The 15,117-nt window shown below is 56.5% G+C and overlaps 1 protein-coding gene across 6 annotated transcripts; it reads right to left on the reverse strand.

Moving 5' to 3' along the window:
- Nucleotides 1-3,909: 3,909 nt before the first annotated feature.
- On the reverse strand, nucleotides 3,910-14,389 carry TOR4A (torsin family 4 member A). 6 transcript variants are annotated; one of them, XM_066980529.1, is made up of 3 exons: nucleotides 10,201-11,112; nucleotides 8,042-8,214; nucleotides 3,910-7,042 (listed from the first exon to the last, which is right to left on the reverse strand). In XM_066980529.1, the coding sequence occupies exon 3, from the start codon at nucleotides 7,000-7,002 to the stop codon at nucleotides 5,203-5,205; it is 1,800 nt and encodes a 599-aa protein (XP_066836630.1). In that variant the 5' UTR covers nucleotides 7,003-7,042; nucleotides 8,042-8,214; nucleotides 10,201-11,112; the 3' UTR covers nucleotides 3,910-5,202. The 6 variants fall into 6 exon arrangements, with proteins under 6 accessions (XP_066836630.1, XP_013038375.1, XP_047911636.1 ...); XM_013182921.3 differs by lacking the exons at nucleotides 8,042-8,214; nucleotides 10,201-11,112 and adding an exon at nucleotides 13,868-14,389; XM_048055679.2 differs by lacking the exons at nucleotides 8,042-8,214; nucleotides 10,201-11,112 and adding an exon at nucleotides 12,214-12,397.
- Nucleotides 14,390-15,117: the final 728 nt, after the last annotated feature.

Here is a 15,117-nt window from a genome sequence, read left to right on the forward strand (position 1 = left end):
CTGCTCAAGTGCTCCAGACCGATGTCACACCTCATCTGCAGTTCTTTGTAGAGCCATCACGGCCACAGGCACCGGCCAGCGAGGACAAGGTCCCTCTGGGTGGCACCGAGGGCGTGCACGCTGCGGGAGGAGCAGCTCTGGTGGCACTGGTGGCATTTGGGGACTGGTACAGCTGGCACATTTCTGCGGTGCAGCACCACCACTGGATCATTGTCCCATGGTGAAAAAAAAACAACGGGGGGGGGGGGGGGGGGGGGGGGCTCAGCCTCATCAGCCAGCACCCACCTCCGGAGGCAGCTTTAGGCAGGCTCTGATGGATGGAGCCAGCTCGGATTAGCTCCTTTTTAAGAACACTTGAACACAAACCCCTTCTCCTGGAAGCAGCTGAAGTTATTCAGAGCCCACGCAGAATGCGTGCGTGCCCCCGCTTCCTCGGGCTGGAGCTGGGCCATGTTCATGGAGAAATGCAGGGAAAACCCCAACCACCTACCGAGAGCCCAGACTGCATGGAGGGGGCTGGGGACACCCCTGGGACAGGGGTGCCCTGCACAGCTTGGCAAGGACATCTCCTGCACCTGGAGGGAAATGAGATGACTTTGGGATGGGGCACGGAGCCCAGCCGGGCTGCCCACAGCCTGCATTGGGATTTGCCCCAGGGATTTGTCCCACAACCCAAAGCCAGGCTGCTTTGTCAGGGAAGGGGGTGAAGGTATCTGAGGCCAGGCGTCCCCCACCTCGGGGGGTTCCTCTGGGGAAATGGGAAGGGTTCTGCCAACGCGGGTCACACCCCAGACCCCGCTGACCCCAAAAGGAGGGATGTCTCTGTCCACTTTAGATTTAGGCACCCACGGGGAGAAGGCGGTTGGTGCCTTGACCACTTCCTTCCCTTCCATCTTCCCCACCAGCTGCGTGCTCGGCCTGATGGCCTGCCGGCCTTCCCTGGCCCCCACAGTACCTGCATGGGCCACCAGGGCAGGCCCAAGGTGGTGGCCAGGTCCAGCTGAGAGCCCAGAGTGAACCAAGAGCCCAGATCCAGCAGCGCCATGGTGCCGAGGTGGGGCCGGGCTGAGGCTGGGAAGTCAGCCCAGGGATCAGGGTTGTGCTGGGCTGGTCCGCGGCGATGAGGTGAGGATGTCGGGCTGCAGGCTGAGCCAGGCACGGGGCTGAGGTGGGCCCCAGCGCTCCTCCGACACAGCTCCCGCAGGGACTGATGTCTCAGCCGCGCTTTTATAGGATTTGGGGGTGACTTGGCACAGGGTGTGGCTGGTCAGGGCAGGCCCTGCTGGTGATCTAATAGCTGCCATTAATTAGGTGTGTCTCTGATATTGGAAGATGCTCCTGGAGCTGTCACTGCCGGGGTCTGACAGTGCCACACGTGGTGGTGACGCAGCCTGTACCCAGGGGCCGTGGGGATCCCCATCCCTGACCTGAGCCCAGAACTGACCAGGCCAACGTGGTCATACCTTCAGTGCTGGGCAAGACAGCAACATTTCGTGTTTACTTTCACCCTCCTTTATCCTTTGCCTCTTCCACAGGCAGCAACGTCAGCAGTTTCCACGTCCTCACCAGCGTGTACCTGGTATCACTCTGTGCTCTCCCCAGGATAAATGCTAAAAGAGAATTCAGCCCAAACACAGCTCTGGCTTCGGGGTGCAGAGTCCCCACGAGCACCCACCAGCCCGTGATGGGGAGCAGTTCTCACAGCACTGCTTTAATTACCGAGCCAGCTATGCCTTGCTTCGGGGCCAAACGTAGTGCTGTGCCCACAGCAAAGCACGGCTCCAAATTCAACAAGGAGGTGTTTCTGGCTGAACAATAGCTCTCACCTCCTTCTGCCAACCCAGGATGCCATCCCAGCCACACCTACACCAAATATATACGGTGGCTCCCACATTTAGAGCAGCTACCTTTCACCTGTGGAACTGATGAAAGCACAGGACAGAGATGCAGCTGTCATCAGTGTCTTTATCCCTAGTGGGATCTCCTACTAAGCCATATTTCCACAACTTTTGACTATAACAAAGATATTAAGAGGAACAGGGGCCAGCATGATGTAGCTGCACTGAGCAGTGAGGCTCATTTAGGTGGAGAAACAGGGCCGGGGGGGGAAAGTGGACAACAGGTCCCTGGGAATGCAGAGAGGTTAATCTACATGAAACCGTTGCACCTCAGCCATAGCCATGGAGAGAAATCTCTCTGGGAGCACCCTGGGTCCTGTGTCAGGAGTATTCGAGACAGAAGAGGACTAAGGACAAGCCACTGTTCTTTGGTCATCACATTCAAGTCTCACCAGAGGAGACCTTTACTGCTAGATCCAGACCTCTCACCCAGCATTTCGGTGCCAGGTGGGTGTAGGAGCAGCTCTGGTGATTCAGAGGAGCAGCTCCAGAGAAGCTCTCCGTGGTCACGAGAGCTCTCCTGTGTTGTGTGGAGGCCAAGAGCCACAGACACCCTGCATGACCACTAGTGAAAACCATGAGCTTCAACTCTCTTTAGCGGTTCCTTTCCCTTAGACCAGCTTCCCTTACACACAGCATTCAAGGTATGATCCACAGATCTCCCGGGCCTCAGAGCTGTGGATTGCCTGTGTGCCATCTCCACTGCCCTTTGGAGCACCTGGCATGGCTGGTGGCTTTGCAGAGGACCTTGGATCAGCTTGGGGATCAGGGCAGCACAGACAGACATCAGAGCAGGGATGCTGGGAGAGGGTGGGACTTGGGACAACCTGGAGAAGTTGTCTGAGTTGGGATCCCAGTCCTGGAAACAGCCTGGAGAGTCATCCAGCAGGGAAAGTCATCTCTCTAGCCTGGAAGTGCCCATGCTTTCCAACAAAGGCCTCCAGAGGTACAAGCTGCCAGGAGTGCTGGGAGCACGGGGAGGGCCAGCACTGGCCCTTCAGCACCGAGGTGGTCCCCAAGATGGCCTTCATGCAGCAGAAAGCTGCGCCTCCTTCTCAGAGGAGCTTCACAAGAAGCAAAAGCCTTGGCAGTTCGTTAAATGCACGAGCGCACCTCATGCCTTGTGCTCAGCAGAGCCAGGACTGCTTTGCTCCCTGCGAAGGCAGCACTGCTGCTTGTCCTGACACCACCACAGAAGCCATCTGCAATCCAATGCCCATGGGTGCCTGCTTCAGCAGGACCCCAGAGCACAACACGATAGCCGCTGGTCACATTTGCCTCTCCCAAGTGCAGGCAGCGTGGGTGATGCTTACCCCTCCCGTCATACGCTTGAGCTTTGAGTTCCTCCCAGAAGAGGGAGACCGTGGCAGAAGAAAACAGAAATAACTTCTGTCCCTCTCCCAGCTGGATGGGGAGGGAATCTGGTCCTTGTGTTGTTTCTGTTTCTTATCCAGGATAAAAACACATTAACTGTGCTGGTGGTAAAATCTTGCTAAGCTATGGAAACCAGCTCACACACATCGCTTTTTGTGGAGATCGGCCATCTTGCACTTGTATCTAGAGGGTGGCTCAGCTTCGTTCAGAACCCTTCCCCTAAGCCATGCAACCAGCCCTGTGGACTCTCTGCCCAGCTGCTCTCACAGGCAATTCTGCAGGAGAAAAAGGCTTCTCCACGGAGTAGCTGCAAGAGGAGAAGCCACGCACAGGCTTCCCAGCCCTGCATTGTCTAATCCAAGGGCCCATTTCCATGGTCTCTGACCTCATCCTCCCCCAGGCAGCTCCATAGGGTGGAGGAGCCGCGCAGTACCCAGCTTTCATTGCCGCTGCATTGTGTGTTTTGGGGCATTTGGCTTACCACAGGCAAACCCCAGGAGCTGCGCACGCTGCGTCGAGGTGGTCTGCAAAAAGCACTCAGCAAAGCTGCAGCCTTTGCTCCCAGTCTGAGTCAGCTGCATTGATGCAGAAGAGAAATTTCAGAGGAAAACCACATTTCAGTGAAATAGAGGAAAAGTACTTTGAGTGATTTTATTCAGGATAGTTTGGATTTATTCCTGACAATAGCTCTGGAAGCAGGAGTTTGTGACAGAAGTCTTTGGAGTCAACAGTTAGAAAGAGGCAAATCAAACAACCAGTGCAAACATCCACAGGATTATGTATATGATAATTCACAGCAAACTGTAGAAGGGGATCTGGGCACAAAACCAAAACCTGAAAAAGCAATGCCATAAATACCTGCTCCGTTTGCCTGCTCAAAACAGGGATCTGTGCTTTTCCTGAAGTGCTTCCAGGCCACATGCTCTCCATGGGGTCTCAGTGGCACAGAACCTCTTTTTGGCCTTGCAGCACTGGGAACAGGCTCAAGATCTCACCATCCTTGGCCCAGACAGCCCAAATTGTCTTTTCCAGTGTGTGTTGCTTAATATCTGTCAGTTGCTATTTTGGGCTTTCTAGATAATGAGCATGGTGAAGTGTACCCAGGAGCAAAAAGCAGAAGAGCTCTCGGGACAAGTTGCCTGCACCAGACCCTAACCACTCCGGCAGTGCTTTCTGCCCTGGCTGGCACGGCTGAGCAGCCTTCGAGGCGAGCCCAGACAGACGCACAGGGCAGAAACCTCGCTGGAGGTGCCAAAGGTGAGCTCAGGTATGAGCTCAGCTGAGCAACAGCTCAGGAACCAGTCCAAGAACACAAAGCAACCTCAGGAGCGTGCGGTCACGTAGGAAATGGAGAAGGCAGAGCTCTGACTGCCCAGGCATTTAGGGGTGAGGAGCCACAAATTCTCCATTCTCAAGGCATCCCCAATGCTGGCAGCATTGCCTCTGCTCTGCAGAGCCACCCGCCTTGCACAACACCAGCCAGGACCAAGAAGAGGGAAGGGGTGAAGACTGAGCCTGGAGAAGGAGTGAGATGCAGCTCCCTTTGCTGCCAAGACAGCAAACCCAAATGGGTCATGGTTCGTTCCCTTTGGTTTGTTCTCCACAACATCTGTTCTCATCTCACAACTCCTTAATGACCAGTATCCTGAATGAGCACGTGAGAAACAAACAAAGCATCTCCAAATTACTGGGAGGCTGCTTGGGCTTTGTTGACCGTGCCTTGTTCACAGCACAGCAGGAACGAGTGAGGCATCTGGAGAAGAGCGATCGTGCTGCAGAGGAGCCTGGGCTGCCGTCCCACTGCCTCGACCAGGGCAGCCTCCGAGCAGGCGGCAGAAGGCCACCTGGACCACAGTCCGCCGTAACACTCCTCTGTAAGCCCAGAATTTTGTAAATCCCGAGCACAGGATTTGGTCTCTGCAGCAAGTCACTACAGCAGGTTGACTTTGGCCACGACCTGCTTGCAGCCCATCCTGGAGTACTGCTTGTCGCCTGTAGTGTAGTAACTGAGCTGGCTGGCTAAATTCTCAACATGGTCCTGGTCAGGATACAGCCCTTCCCTCCTCATCTCCTCTAGGAAGCAGTTGATGACGTGACTCTTCTCCAGGAGAACGAAGGGGATGACATCTGCAGACTTCCAGAGAGGGTGGGCATGGATCAGCACAGGCTGGACAACTCTCAGCAGCTCTTCAGCTCCCCTCTTCTGACGCAGAAGCTCAGCAGATGTGTTCTGGATAACAAACTGAGTTATTTCACCACCTCCTATGTTGCTTATTAAGATGTAGATGGCGTTCAGGAACTCGTTGGTTTGATTGGGTTCAAAGAATCGGCTGAGAGTATCCAGCAGGACTGGAGACATGAGCTCAACCTCATCCAGAATAAACAACGGTATCTTCTCTTCTATTTCAGCTCTTGTAACCATGTCAGAAATTTTCTTAGACAAATCTATTTCGCAAGTAAGAGGAGCCGCACTGTTTGGGCAGTGATGCATAACAAAGTACTGAAGCACGAAGTCATTGTCCATGACAGAACGAAAATGTTTGGCCAGCAGCCAGCCAACGTGACTCTTCCCAACCCCTGTTGGGCCATTTAAAGAAATTACTAGAGGCTTGTTGTGTATGTGGGTAGCCAGATAGTCTTTCAGCAGTTCCATAATACTTTCCACAGCAACCTTCTGCCCAAATACTTCCCGGTGCATTGTTTTCTCCAAACCATCGAGGTCGTATTTTTGGAGGTTGTCATCCAGGTTCTCTATAGCATTGAGAATCTGGAAGAAGATAATGACAATGAGCAAGAGGAGGCATCGTTTCGCGTTGCTCTTCTCCTCTGTTGGAAGGTATCTTTTTGTTTTATCTGGATACAGGACTATCCGCGATTTCCTTCGTTTCTTTTTCCGCCTGGATTTGTTCATTGCACGCTGCTCCACAGATGTGTCAAAGGTGAAGTACTGTGACGTTTCAAAGCCACTCTGATTAAAGAAGGACATGGAAGAGCCGTACAGGCTGGGTCGGTTCAGGGAAAACTGCCTCTGGAGCAGCCGCGTATGGACATGCTCTGACGATTTTTCTCGAGGGAGCTCTAAATGCAGACGGCTTTTCTTTTGCACCCGGTATCGCCGTCGAAGGCGGACAATTGCCCTCAAGGGAGAAGAAATAAAAGAGATTTTCTTTGAAGAGGCAGGGTTTTCAGTATCAGGCCCTTCTTCCCCATCGCTCTCATAGTACAATGCCTCTCCTCTTGCATCAGTCTCAGCACGGGGCATCTCTCCCTCCCCGTCACTGTCCGTGTAGGGCATCTCTCCTTCCACACTGCCCACAGCACAAGGGGCCTCTTCTTCTGCATCACTCTCAGCACTGGACATGTCTCCTTTTGCATCACTCTCGGCACTCAGCATCTCTACTTTCGCATCGCTCTCAGCACTCGGCATATCTCCTTTTGCATTGCTCTCAGCACTGGACATCTCTCCTTTTATATCACTCTCAGCACCGGGCATCTCTCCTTTCGCATCATTCTCAGCACAGGACATCTCGCCTTTTGAGTTGCTCTCAGCACTGGGCATCTCTCCTTTTGTATCACTCTCAGCACTGGGCATCTCTCCTTTTATATCACTCTCAGCACTAGGCATGTCTCCTCTTGCATCACCCTCAGTACTGGGCATTTCTCCTCCCACATCCCCCATGGCAGCCGGCATTTCTCCATCCGCCTTCTCACAGGACAACTCTCCGTTCATCTCACTTGGTTCTTACAGCACATTCACATCATATTTTTTTCTGAAAGAAAAAAAAAGGACAATATAAAATCAACCTATGTAAGACCAGAAAGTGGCTAATAGCAGACAAACGAGGAAGCTATCCCACTGTCTTACAAGCAGAGCAATTATGTGTAGCCATCAGCCACAGGAGGGTGGCAGAGGGAGACTTTCAGACTTCAGCTAACTTTCTGGAAGACCTTCCAGACACACAAGGCTACAGGTGAACTTCAGTGTGAATAAATGCAAATCGATGCCTCTCCCAGAAGATAACCCTGGCCTCACACACAGAAGGAAAACTCGGAGCTGGCTGGATCAGAAGTCATGATGTGTGCTGCCAGGAGTGCATCAGCTCAGTCCTCGACAGGGATCAAAAAAACCCCAAAGCTACATTAAGCATGATTGGAAAAGGAACAGAAAATTAAATGGAAATATCATTATGCCACCGTACAACCCCCTGGTGTGCCCAGATATTGACTCCTGTAGGGCAGATGGGTGCTGGTGGATGGAACCTGGGGCTGGGGACAGGCGGGGACCCCTCTGCTCAGCCCAGCTGAGGAAGCAGCAGGACCGTGGGCAGGCAGACCCTGCCCTGGACCAGAACTGCCCCCTCTGATTTCCCTAACATCTGCATGGCAGGAGCAGCACACAAAAACCACACCTCTGCCCCAGCATATGCACACATGCACGTACGCACACCCCCATAAGGAAACATTCGCCTGTCCTCCACGGAGACCTTTTGGGGTGTGGAAGTGTGCACGGGATAACTCGCTGCCAAAAAGCTCAGGCACGGATTGTCGTGGCACGGCGACTGCCCTGGGGGTGATCATTCCCAGCTGTGCTGAGGCTTTGCAGACAGACACAGGGAGCAGAGTGGAGCTGCCCCACAGCCCCATCACCCTCCTGTCCCCCATCCTTCACTGCCCCAATTCCCACATGAAACCCCAGAACCGCACAGGGGAGCACAGGGCCACAAGCATCTCCCCAAAATTATAGCTGCATGGGTAATGCACGGACAAACCTCGGTCGGTGAGCAGGGAGGAAGAGGATGCGCTCCGGCAGCGGGACACGACGATGGGAGCACAGACCTGCCGGGGAAACCCCCAGGAGGAAGCAGGGCTTCGGGTCTGGATGCGGCCACCTCCACGTGCGGCAGCGCCAGTGCCGGCTCCGTCCCTGCCCTGCACGAAGATGCTGCCGGCAGAGCTGTGTCACGGTGGGAGGGCATTTCCCCGCCGCCTCCAGACCGCGCCAGCGCTGACGCAAGGGGACAGTTGGCTGCGGTGACATCGCCAAGCCCGCGAGCAGGAAGCGGGGACGGGCAAGGCGAGCAGAGCCGCTTCCATCGGCCACCTGGAAAATCAGCCCCAGCCCCCGGCAAAAGCCTCGTGCCTGCGGGGAGGAGGTGGCCCCGTAGGGCTCGGTGCTCGCTCGCCACGGCGCAGCAGGAAGGTGCCAACCTGCAAAACGTCGTGCTCAGGCAAGGGTTTTACTTCAGGGAAGCTGTGCCCAAACCCGGCACTCAGCTCCTTGTGGGAACCGGGCCAGGGCAGGCGGCTCGCCGCGCGCTAATGGCTGTGCGAGCTGCTGCCGTGCAGCAATTAGCCCTGAGCGCTAATTGCTGACCCTGCGCAGGATTTGGCCGTGCCCTGCAATAAAACCAGCCAGGCAAGATTCCTGCGAGGACGTGCAGTGGCGGTGGGGGCAGCAGAGCTGGGGGCCACTGCCGGGGTCCCTGAGCTGTCCCCACACCACCCCGGGGCCACACGCTTGCTTCTCCCCAACTCGTTTGGTCTTTGCCCACGCGCTGCCTGCAGCCCCTTGGCGTGGCCATCCCAAAAGCTGCTGGGAGCTGCCCTGCACTATGGAGCTTTGCCTGGGGACCGCCCCCCTCTGTGCTGCCACACACACACAAAGTTTTCTTATCCCCGTAGGTATAGAGGGGTGTGGAAATGCGAGGGTTCAGGGAGTGGAGCAATAACTTGAGGAGCAGTGCTGCATCCCGAATACACCCCAATGGATGCTGCAGGGTCGCAATGCGCTGCCCCACTGCTGCCTGCAGCCCCGGCGAAGTGCTGTGTGGCTCCACGACTCTGCCACCACGGTGCCTGAAAGCGGAGCCCGGGGGTCCCCAGGCCCCTTCCCCAGCAGCTGAGAGCCCGAGCAGCCCATCCGTCCCCCAGCACGGGATGGCAAGGCCTCCGTGCTGAGCTGAAGGAGTCTGGGTGGAGGCACCAAGCCCCGTCTCCAGCAATGACTACGTCCAGTCATGCATAAAATAATCCTGCTAATACCGTGAGTCAGGGCCTAATACCTGCTGTTACTGAGGACTTGAATTTTGTAAGAGCGGCCCCTGCTTGCTCAATAGGGATGGGGGAGGCAGCCGCGGCAGCATGCGGAGACGTGCCTTCAGCACCCTACTAGGACGTCTGGTGAAAATAATAAGCAAAATCACCAGCAATGAGATCTGCGGCATCCCCAGTGCTCGTGCAAACACAGTTAGCCACTTCCCCCCAACTGCTTCAGCCCTACAGAAGGGACTGAGCTTGGAAACGCTCTGGAGGAAGCTCGGGATCTCATCCGCCAGCTTGTCCCTCAGTCCTTGCTCATCTCTCGCCCTGCTCCAGCCCAGCCTGACCCAGCCTGCGGGGCCACGTCCCCACGGCTCTGAGCACCCAGGGAGAAGGGAGCAGCACCCCGAGCCTGGCAATTTGGGAAGCAGAAGAGGAAAAGTGGGGCTGGTGAAGCTGCTGGGAAATAGAGAACAGCTGGAAAACCCCAAAGGATGATTGCCCACCCCCACCGCACTGAAATCAACCACCTCCATCTGCAACCAAACATTTCCGGGGGAAACATGAGCAAAAGGGCCCCGTGCAGAGGGTCAAGGACAAAAGGGCCAGGAGGGGAGACCCTGGCTGTTGGGGAAGTCCGAGATGCCCAAAGCTCCATGCTGCCCAAATCGCTGTGCCACCCAATTCACTGTGCCACCCAAGTCGACGTGCCACCCACATCACTGCACCATGGGGCCAGCCTGGGAGCGTACCCCAAAACCTCTTTGTGTCTCAGGGCACGCACATGCTCTCCATCTCCCAAAACACCGCATGAAAATGGTAGCAAAGCAAAACCCACCCGCGATGCCCCAAAAGCCAGCTGTCCACCCAACCCCAGGTTTTCACCAACCAGAGCTCGGTGCGTGCGAGGCCGCAGGGCATGCAGGGGACGGGGCCGGACGGAGCGCAGGGACCCGCAGCCTCTCCTCGGGGCCGGCCGCCGGCGCTCCCCTTCGGTCGCCCCAGCCCAGGCTGAGGCCTCGGACGGGCCGGCCGCCGTGCTGCCCCTCGCATCTGTATAAAAACCCAGGCGCAGGGAGGAAATGGCGCGGAGGAGTGGCCCCGGCGGCACTTCCTTCTGCTCCGCCGGCCGCTCCGTTTTCGCCCTTCTCTTGCTCAGAGCCCGGTGCAGCCGCTTCGTGCGAAGGCTGCCGGGCGTGGATGGGGCTCCGAGGTGAGCTCATCAGCCTCGAGAGCCCCGAGTTTGGGCAAAACATCCCCACCCTGTGGGGTGTGATTAACCCCAGCCCAGCACCGGAGAGGTTACAGCGGTTGCGGTGTGCTCGGGGGTTATCGGTGCAGCTTGGGGCAAAGCCAGGGGGTGAAACCAGGAAAAAGGAGTGAGTCCATAAAAAAGTCGTGAGTCTGCCAAAAACAGTGAGCTGGGAGGCATTGGTTTGTGTCTTCCTGGTCTTGCAGTGCAGGAGCTTTGCCCCCCCCCCAGGCTCCACTGATGCCTTTATCCCCCTACAGCACCCATGCCCGCTGCAGAGGGGACCTGACTGAGCTCAGCTCCATGCAAAAACTCACCCCAGACGGCTTCTTCCACTCACAAGATTAAGGGAGAGACAAAAAGCAGTGGGGTTTTGCAGCCCTGGTGGTGCAGAGGCTGCTGCACCTGCAGCTCGTCCCCCCAAGCACGTGCCCTGCCAGCCCCACATTCTCACCTGCACTTGCATGGCCCTGCTGGGCTTTTCCCAAAAACCAGCACCAATTGGCAATGCCTGCCCAGCCCCAAAGCCATCCCTGGGCACTCTTTCAAGGTCTTTTTTTTTTTTTTCTGGGTGAAACCCCAGGGGAAGCGGACAGAGGGAGCTGACACCTGGTCCCCACAAGAGCAGCTGCCCAGGACCAAAAATAGGTGGGAAAAAATAATCCTAAAACTTTTCCAAGCCTGCATGGGGCTGCTGAATCTGCTGCAGCCAGGGGGATTTGCCTAACAAATCCTTGCAAGCGTGGGGATTTCAGAGTCACGAAGGCACAGGGGCTCGGCACCTGGGGTGGCAGCCGCAGCAAGGTCCCCTCCGGAGGAGCTGGGGTGGGCATTTTGGGAGCTGCCACCCTCACAGGTGGAAAAAGAGGCATTTTCTGGTTAATTCAGGGGTTTGCAATGGGGGAGCTTCTCCCCAGCAGAGCTCAGCGTGGCTGAACACCATCAAAAAGAAAAAGGCAATATTCCCCACTTCATTAAAAGCAGCAATTAGGAGGGCAAGAGGCTTCCAGCCACCGCCTGAAGGCTGTTGGGGAATGTTAACAGCCCAGGAAAAATGGGCTGCGATAATTTGGGAGGGGAGTGAAGCGTCCCCAGCGCGTGGCTCAGGGGAGCAGGAAGCCCCCAAAACGCCGAAGGAGAGTGAGAGGAGGGCGAAAGCACCGAGGGATGCTCGCCTGGTGGTGTTATGGGGCGCCTACATCCCACCGAAGCTTAGGGGACAGACGGACGTGCTGGGGGGGGGCCGTGCTTTGGGGGACCCATGTGCAGGCAGTGCAATGGGGGGGCTGTGTACATGGGGGGGCATGCAGTGGGGGAACAAGTAGGGGCATCAGGCAGTGCGGGGGGAGGCCGAGCATTTGGGAGCACTTGGGGGGGGGGGGCAGTGTGGCTGGGGGGGGCCATGCACGTGTGTTGGAGCAGTGCAACAAGGTGGGGGGCGTATGCAGGGGGGGGAAGGATGGAGCAGTGGGGGGAGCACGCACGTGCTTGGGGCAGTGCAGCGGGGAAGGGGGCAAATGCGATTTGGGGGCGAGTCCACGTATTGGGGCAGCGCAGAGGGGGGGCTGTAGGCATGGGGGTCATGCAGGTTGGCAGAGCAGGGGCTGGGTGTTGGGGGCAGCCCCCTCCCCTCCCAAGCCCCCCACTCACCTCGGGACACCTGCGAGCCCCCTGCCCTCGCTCCCTGCCTGCCCCAGCCTGGGCCCCCCCCGGGAAGGAAGCGGCCGCTCGCGGGGCCCGCACGGGGAACCGAGAGCAACGGCTGCGGGCGCTGCTGCGGCCCTTCCTGCAGGGCCAGGAATGCAAATCCTGCCCAAACACGGCCTCTCCCACGGCTCGGCCCCAGCCAGGGCCTCCCCGGGGATTAAAGGGATGAAAAATCCCAGGGGAAATGATGGGGTACCCATCGACTGCGGGTAAGCGAACCGGTGGGGTACCCCGTCCCTCCTGTTGGTACCCAGCGCACCGGTTTGGGGCACCCACGCGTTCCCGTTGCTGCCTTTGCTTTCACACCAGCTTTGTTGTTTTCCTCCACGTTGTGGCATCTGTAAGCCAGGCGCATGCAAATCCTGCCCCAGCGTGAGGGCAATGAATCCCCAGGCGCAGCTGGGGCTGAGGATGCTGCCAGGAGCTCAGGAGCACCCCAGGATGCAGCTCCCATGCTCCTGGGAAATATCTGGGCCATGGGAGGCAGCCGGTGCTGTGACCCCAAAAAGGGAAGAATAAAAGAATTAAAAAAAAAAAAAAAAAGAGAAGGAATTTGTAATCCTTCCCACGGTGGGCACAGCAGGCTGGGAGCATCTCAAAACTCAGCGTTTTGGCCAAAAGCACAAATTGCAGCAAGCTCAATGCAAAACCACGCAGCAGAAATGCTGATTAGAGGCTGCCTGGGCAGGATGTGGCCCTGGGGCCACTGAGCTGGCCCCAGCTCCGCGCTGTTCCCTGTTTCACTGTTAGCAAAAATTTCCAACTTTCGTAAGCAGCCCTGGTTTAACGTGTCCTGAGTAACCCAAACAGTTTACGTGTGGGCTGCGGAATGTCCCTTGTAGGGAAGAGGCATCCTGCTCGGTTTATGGTGGGCTTTCTAAACAGTTTATAAATAGAGCAAGGTGAATGATTGCCGCCGCTCTTCTCGCAGCAGAGCAAAGATTTCCACCCAGTTTCTTTTTAAAGAAACTCGGAGCAGACCAGTCCAGATTAAAACCCTTAAGTGCCAGTTTGAAGCCACTGTTTCTCCCCGAGCAGAGCTGTATCCCTACCTCGCTAAAACAATAAGAGAAGGAAAAAACAAAGCAAAGCGGCTTTGGCGGCTTCAGCCCCTCACGTGCCAGGCTCGGTGGCGTCGCAGGAACGCTGCGGCCAGGTCAGGGAGGTCCCAGCCGTGCAGGGACAGCAAGCGGGGGAGGCACCGGGAGCTTTTCGCATGAGTAAAAATGTGGAAATTCAGGGGTGGAAAAAAAAAAAAAGAGGAAAAAGATTTGGAAAGTACAGGGAGGTGAGCAGCCCCAGCAATCCCTCCCACGTTACCCAAGCACCATCACATCGCTCGCATCCCCCCGATAACATAAATAACGTCTTGTTTCGCAAGCGGTGACAAATAAAGTGATCTTAGCACTTCCCTGTGTAAACGAGCATTCGCCAAAATAGTTTATGTTCTATAGCGGGGGCATTTATAAAGCGCCACAGAGGGACTGAAGCCATTTCTAAGCACCTAAGGAGGAAAGAAGGATCGATACACGTTTTCAGGCTTTACGTTTTTCTTTCTTTCCTCTGCCAGTGGAAGAGATTTGCAACGGGCACGTACCTGGGGCTCCCGGCGTGGCCTGAGCCGGGGTCTGGTTGGGATGCGGCGTCTCCTCCGCTGGCCGGAGCGCTCCCATTGCACGGCGCGGGGATGAGCCAATAGCCCTGATTTATTTTTCTTTTTTTTTCTAGCTTCCTCAGCTCAGGCTGAAAAATTCCCTCCCTGGCTTGTTTCAATTAACTTGAAGCCCTTGACGTTCCATCGCAGCTGAAGCACTCATTAAACCGGAGTTTTTCCTACTGTAGCACTTTGAACCTACCGCAGCAAAACTCGCCCCGTGGCTCTGAGTCAGGGACGTGGCGGGGACGGGCGCAGCTCCTGCCCGTGCCGCTCAGCCCCAGCAAACTCATCAGGGTCAGGTTGGTGCAGGCTGCTCGTCCCGTGCTGAGCTCCGCTGCAGCTCCGTGCAGGCTGGGAAGAGCCCCGTGTGCCCCGTGTCATACGCACGCCAATCGAGAAACTTTTTTTTTTTGTGGCTATCAGCAAAACACAACCAGCCCCGGCAGCGCTTGCAGCTGCGTTCGAGCCCCGGCTGCCAGCTCTTGCTCCATCACTGGTGGTGGCTGGGGACAGCCCCGCTGCAAAGCTGGTGGCGTCTTTGATCTCGTGTGACCGAAATATGTCTGCCCTCCCCGTCCCAGCCATGGAGCATCCAGATGTTTGGCATTCAGAGCGGGACTATGGCAAATGCACCCGATGCAGCCGCTGTCTGGCTGCTGCTGTTCCATTTGCTCAGATGGCTTTATTTCCCAAAAACAATCAAACAAACGAAATAAAATCAGAAGATGAGAAGGTGTGAAACACAGCCTCTGCTCCTACAGCCCATATAGAAAACAGGTACCCCCTTGGGATGCCCGCGCTGTGCTCCCTCTTGCCCTCGCAGGGCATGTGGGGTTGGGATGGAGCCCAGGTGCCTGGGGGCTGCTTTCATTTATCCGGGGGGGCAGGGGCTAAGCCAGAGGTGAACAAAGGCACGAGGAGGCGAGTGGTGTTCAAGAGAAGGTGGAAAAGTCCCGGGGAAGCATTTTCTGCAGGGGAGAAAGTGTCCCCTGTAACCAAAACCAGGACCTGCTCCAGGAGCAGAGACCAAAGCCTGGGACGCGGGAAGATTTTGTCTCGTGTCCTTGTCCTGTGGCTCCCAGGGACATCCCACGCCATGCCCTGGCCACCCCACTCCCCTTCCTTGGCCCCAGACAAGTCCAGCAGGGTGTCCTACCAGTGCCTGCTGGGCTCCGCACTTGCTCCTGGCA

The sequence above is a fragment of the Anser cygnoides genome, chromosome 20, assembly GCF_040182565.1.
Source record: "Anser cygnoides isolate HZ-2024a breed goose chromosome 20, Taihu_goose_T2T_genome, whole genome shotgun sequence".
Lineage (NCBI taxonomy): Eukaryota > Metazoa > Chordata > Aves > Anseriformes > Anatidae > Anser > Anser cygnoides.